Source organism: Ictalurus furcatus, chromosome 7, assembly GCF_023375685.1.
Source record: "Ictalurus furcatus strain D&B chromosome 7, Billie_1.0, whole genome shotgun sequence".
Lineage (NCBI taxonomy): Eukaryota > Metazoa > Chordata > Actinopteri > Siluriformes > Ictaluridae > Ictalurus > Ictalurus furcatus.
In genome coordinates, this window is record NC_071261.1 from 25,231,809 (window position 1) to 25,237,871 (window position 6,063).

The 6,063-nt window shown below is 40.1% G+C and overlaps 1 protein-coding gene across 2 annotated transcripts; it reads left to right on the forward strand.

Annotated features, from left to right (window-relative positions):
* Positions 1–223: 223 nt before the first annotated feature.
* rab39bb (RAB39B, member RAS oncogene family b) lies at positions 224–5,689 on the forward strand. Of its 2 annotated transcripts, none has more exons than XM_053629423.1 (3): positions 224–850; positions 2,376–2,596; positions 3,747–5,689. In XM_053629423.1, the coding sequence occupies exons 2-3, from the start codon at positions 2,382–2,384 to the stop codon at positions 4,171–4,173; spliced, it is 642 nt and encodes a 213-aa protein (XP_053485398.1). In that variant the 5' UTR covers positions 224–850; positions 2,376–2,381; the 3' UTR covers positions 4,174–5,689. The 2 variants fall into 2 exon arrangements, with proteins under 2 accessions (XP_053485398.1, XP_053485397.1); XM_053629422.1 differs by lacking the exon at positions 224–850 and adding an exon at positions 2,028–2,092.
* The last annotated feature ends 374 nt before the right edge of the window (positions 5,690–6,063 follow it).

Genomic DNA, 6,063 nt, shown 5'->3' on the forward strand with positions numbered 1-6,063 from the left:
AAAATGAAAAAAAATAAAATAATAAATTTTAAAAGTCTAAGTTGTAGAATGTTTATTAAAATAAACAAACAAACAAACAAACAAACAAACAAACAAAAAAACAAACCTAAAATAGAAATCAAACAAAACAAAAACATTAGATGACATTTTCCCCCTTGGGTCTCATGAGGATATTTTAATCATAAAATGAATCATTTTTAGGGACGATGAGGGAGTTGGGGTTTGCACAATGAGTTTAAAAAATATATATTATTATTATTTTTTTTAATTTATTTTTTTTACACAAAATAGGTCGTAGTTACAAAATGTATGCGAACCCACGCTATTTCCTAATCTGACAATGTTTCCTGTGTGTTGTAAGAAGGCTATACACTGAATCATGTCTGTGCAAGTCAGCTGAAACACCATTGTTTTTCCTGCGCCTCTCTTCGTTGGTTTACGGTAGTGGTGCTGATGCGGGATGAGTCAGGCTGTGTGATGTCTCTGATACTGCTGCCATTTCATCAGCACAATTTCCAAACATTTCACTGGGTCCAAAGCGTGGACGGATCCAAACCCCCCGGAAAGGCGTCATGACTCCTTTGACTTCTTAATCTCTGGGATTCCTGCGAGAACTGTTTTGATCTGCTTGAGCAGATTTAAAGAGACCCGCTGCGTTGGTGTGATAAATCTGTTTACTACACTACAGTAGCTTCCTGGTGTTCTCTGCTCTCTGATACACACAGAAATACAGGGTGTGTATGTGCTGCTTTGACTCGTGATGTGTGTGCGCGCTTTCTAGAAAGCCCACCATCCTGTCAGGACCATGGCATTTGGGTTTACTAAGCTCTGATCAACCGGACCAGACGCCGTAAGTAACCTAACTAACCTAACGTGGGCTTGCATGTTTCTCCTTTGCTGTCCCCGCCCCCGCTGTTCTTTAACATTATAGCTAAATAAACGCTTAAAAAGATCCGTTATGGTTAGATGATAAATATGATCTTATAAATGTGTAGATATGTAGGATCATGTAAACTATTTTAGTCTAAAACAGTCCTGTTTCTAAGTTATTAGTCACTGTTGTATCATATATTAAAGTTTATATATATATATATATATCAATCAGAGTTTAGAGTAAAGAATAATTGCAATCATGCTCATGTACACTGAGCAGGGTCCTTTAGCCTAATAAAGCCCAAGAGTACTATTATCTCCGTGAATATATGTGATATAAACCGGTAGAAGCTAAATATAAGATCAGTGTCACTAATGGCTCATCCCATGGTGAGCATGCTGTTTATGTAGATCCAGCAGATAAGCTCTTCCCATGGCAACCGCCTCACTTCCGGTATGAGAGAGCAGGGCCGCGGCTGAGCACTGCGTGTTTCTGTACAGTGTTTGGACTGTGTGTCTGAACACACAGCAAAATATCCTCCTGCACTCACTTATGTTACTTTACAGCACTCGCTTATGAAACTTTACAGCCTCAACTTGGATTAGAAACACCAATTTGTGACTTGAGGCCTGAGTTTTTTGCTGTGTAAGAGCTGACCGTCCGAGGCCAGGTTACAGTCAGACAGCTACACATCAGCTTTCCATGAACATAAAAGCAGTATATTAAGAGCATATTTGTGACTTGAGAAACGTCTGATAATTAGGGATGCACATGCTGGTTCCACCTTTTTTAAACAACGATAACAATAACGGAGCTCCGAACTTCTATTGGGAAGCAATGCAAATCATTTTAGGACCTGTTTTAAAACAGGTTTGGGTTAAGATATAATTTGCCATGTGTTGAGAGCAAAACATACTGTATATATCAGCGCATCGAATCAGAAAGCATTTGAGCCAATTCTGTTCCAGCATTATGTACCCGACCCAGATCAGTAATAATACTAATACTACTAATAAGAGACATTTAAATGAAATGCTTACAACTCTCAAGTAGTAACATCTCGAGCAGGCAAATACATTTCCGACAACAGAGGCTTTCTGGTCTGGTCATGGACTTTCTCTGCACTATATATTATAATGTGGTCTTGACTAGTGGAACCGGCTGTGCAGGACCCCTTGGTAGAGGCCTGGACTATGAAGTTTACACTTCCAAGAGATGGTAAGAGGGCCCACACAGACAGATACTGTATTTGTAAAATTTTGTGTTTTAGAACACTAGATTTTGGGGTACAGCATAAAAATTCTTAAAACTGTTAGACTGGACTGAAGGCCTGATAAGAAAAGATGCAAAGGACTATTAAATAATCAGCGAATCTGGCCACACAAGCCTGTTTGGAGGATCAGGAAGAAGTCAGCGAAAAGTAATTTGATGTGCCTTTAGGCTATAGCATATTCACCATATGTGTGCGCAAATAAACTCTATACCCACTTGATCTCCACAGATAGACATGGAGACAATATGGCTTTACCAGTTTCGGCTGATCGTCATCGGTGACTCCACGGTTGGTAAATCATGTTTGATCAGGCGCTTCACAGAGGGGCGGTTTGCACAAGTGTCTGACCCTACAGTCGGTGTGGATTTCTTCTCTCGCCTGGTTGAGATCGAGCCAGGAAAACGTATAAAGCTCCAGATATGGGATACGGCTGGTCAAGAGCGCTTCAGGTATTGTAGGAACTGATGGATATTTACTGACTGTATTCAAAAGGATTTAAAAAAAAAAAAAAAGCACTTGAAAATGCACATACTGTATACATTTAGGGCTTTTTCATTATACATGGATGAAAACTTCAATTGCACAATGACTTGGAACCTTCAGTGCGCAGTTCATCAGGCTAAACTTACAGCTATCTTTATCCCAAAGGTTGTTGTCCCCTTGGCAACTACGCCGAGGCATTTCTCCTCTGATGGTCGAATGTCTGTACACTCCTTCAGTGGTGACAAATCTGTACTTACGTCAATGAGAGATATTTCGGATCAGTGTGATTCACTGAGGCACATGTTCCTTCCTCAATCTGTAGGCGCCTACACAAAACTGTTTTTGCTGCTCAGTAATGTCATTTTAATGACCTTTATTTTAATGATGAAACTCTTTAAATCTCTTTATACGTCTTTTTTCAACAGCTCCAATTCAGTGCTTCAATATAACCTCTTACTCTCTATTACACTTTTCAGTCTTAACCATGCCAAAGTCATTTAGGATACGTAAATGAATGCTTTAACAAATTGACACTCAGCATGACAGCGTTTTAGCATTTTAGATATCGAAATGTTCTCTCAGAGCAGAACTGGTCATGAATGGTTTAGTCGGGTGAACACATTTAAAAATGGTCAATAAAATGTATGCATTTAGATACACAGTGTAGCTGTCCATTTTTATAACGGTCACACTGTGTTCTAAAATACATCAGCAAGTCATCCAGGTTTAGGCAGATATTTACAGTTGTGTATTTATGGAAATTATTTTGTGGGACATATATTTCAATGACATATTAGTGAAGTTTGTTTTGGAGCTCCAGTGCAATACTAGTGAAGTAAGCGTCGGGGACCAAACATGTTTTGGCTGATTAACTACTTTTGGGGTACACGATTTTGTAAGTGAGACTGTTTTTTCTGAACCATAGCTTTAAAATCGTAGTGCTTCACTTGTATCTGTTTTTGCCCATCAGTTAGAACGATCACGGTCCCATTCTTAGCACAGAGCCGATCCTAGTTCACTATTCTCAAACCTTTGATTGAGGAGTTTTAACCTCACAGTGTGTGCACTGCACACGTTTTCCTCAAACTCACTCACAACTGTTCCTGCTTCCCACAGGTCCATTACAAGAGCGTACTACCGTAACTCAGTGGGAGGCCTCCTTCTGTTCGATATCACAAACCGCCGCTCGTTTCAGAATGTCCGCGAGTGGCTGGAGGAGGCGCGCAGCCACGTGCAACCACACACCATCGTCTTCCTGCTGGTGGGCCACAAGTGCGATCTGGAGGTACAGCGTCAGGTCTCCCGGTATGAGGCTGAGAAGCTGGCGGCTGTTTACGGCATGCGCTATGTAGAGACTTCAGCGTGCGATGCCATCAACGTCGAGAGGGCGTTCACCGAGCTGACGCGTGACATCTTTGAGTTGGTCAAGCATGGAGACATCACCATTCAGGAAGACTGGGAGGGTGTGCGGAGCGGCTTCGTGCCCAACGTGGTGCACTCATCCGAGGAGGTAACGAAGAATGAGCGCCGGTGCTTCTGCTGAGCCCTCTGGAACCCTAGCATTCAGACTCAAACCAGAGATCTCTCAGAATAGAAGGGCAAACTTCAATCATCACTTATGACATTACTCTTTCCCTGCTTGCTGAATGGTCCCAAGCCTCCACCCTCTGGTTCTCCACTAGTTACTGCTCCTTACGGCTAACCATTTACAAGACCAACAAAACGATGAAGTCCTTCAGACCCTTCTAAATAAATAAATAAATAACCAAAACAATCAGAACCTTAGTCCTGCACCTTATACATCTGCCAATCACTTGAAAGCCATGACATGTTTCCCTTGAGGGTAAACAGCCTTTAGAGACTGGGTCTTCTGTAGACACGCACAGACATTTCCATGATAGAATAGCCAAAAGCAAGGACTTTTAAATGAACTACTGAGCTCAGAACGCTGAAATGCTGCTTGATGAAAAAAACAAGACTGGACTACATATTCTTTGGTTGAGGTGTATATACATGACATATCAAAGGTAAAATGAAAGAAATAAGAAACTGGTGTGTCACAATATACCAGATAACACAGAAACCAGGTCTGAATATTAAGGTGACAAATCAATACTCATATCAACAAAGTCCTGCTGAATTTTTTTTTATTTTTTTTTTTTAGACACATTGGACTTGTTTGAGCAATACCCGTTGCTTAACGTATAGCATTTAAGATGACTCATTGTGCTTTTGTTAACTTACCAAAGGGATTTATGTAAGCTTGTAAATAAAAAGAAAGAGGAACGTGGAAATGAGGTGCACTATGACAAATAGCATTACACATCACGAAAAAGGAAATATTTTTTAAAACCGTAACCTTTACACGTTATATCGTAAATTTCCACATTATATGAGCAATTGGATTGCACTGTTATTTTTACAAAAACCCTTTTCAACCCCATTATTCCAACTACACTAACAAGCTTCTTCCCTTTTCCAAGTTCAAACAGACATTTCTCACCATCCCAATAACTTCATCATAAACTGCTCTAGCAAGCACATCTAATCGGACCAGACGGTAGTACACACTGCTGCTTTGAATGAAGTCTGTTACTCTTAAAGGTTACACAATATAGTATTGCATGGTAATAATGATCACAATATTTTCCTCTACAATAGGACAGCTGAAAGGACAGCAACGGTTGCGTTTTGTTTAGTGATGTATCCATATCGTGCAGCTTTAGCCATAGCGCTGGATTCAATCCAATCAATTAAATCCTTGCAGCACTGCCGCACATTTTGAACTGGGCTTCAGTTTCAGTTTGTTGTCCAGTGCAAGTGAATCTGAGCTCATGAAGACTGGAATATAAATGATCAGTGTACTAACAAACAGTTGTAAAACACTCTGTACCTCTTTATCAGAACCTGATGTACTACAGATTAAAATACTATGACAAAAGAATGGAGCCTTCTCTTTTTTTAATGGAATAATTAGGTCTTGTGTTGAAACCTTTTTGCGTACCAGTGGAAGAAAGTGTTACAGAATATGACTTTTAACAGAAATATTATTCCAGAGGTCCAAGCATGTAGAGCTTAAATTAAATCTATTGCCACCCCCCCCCCACCCCCTATTGATTTCCCTTCCTTAAAATGCATCAATTAGCCTCAATAGCATTGAAATATATTTTTTTTGGTCCCCAACTCAAACAGCATGCCTCAAAGACAAATATCTTGTCGATACGTGCATTAACAGACATTGGAATCTGAACTCAGTGAAGCTGACAAACACCAGTTGTTTAGATGTATGCAAATACATGGCATATACCGCTGTATCTCACGAATTGACATTTTGTAGGCAGTTTTTTCAGCTGTCATGCCTCCAACATGGTTGGTATCATAGCTTCAAAACATTGCAGGTAACTGGACACTGGTGAGCACGACTCATGATTTT

Coding starts and splice junctions, on each gene's coding strand:
- rab39bb (XM_053629422.1), top strand. Junction 2,597..3,746: donor GCTGGTCAAGAGCGCTTCAG/GTATTGTAGGAA, acceptor TGCTTCCCACAG/GTCCATTACAAGAGCGTACT.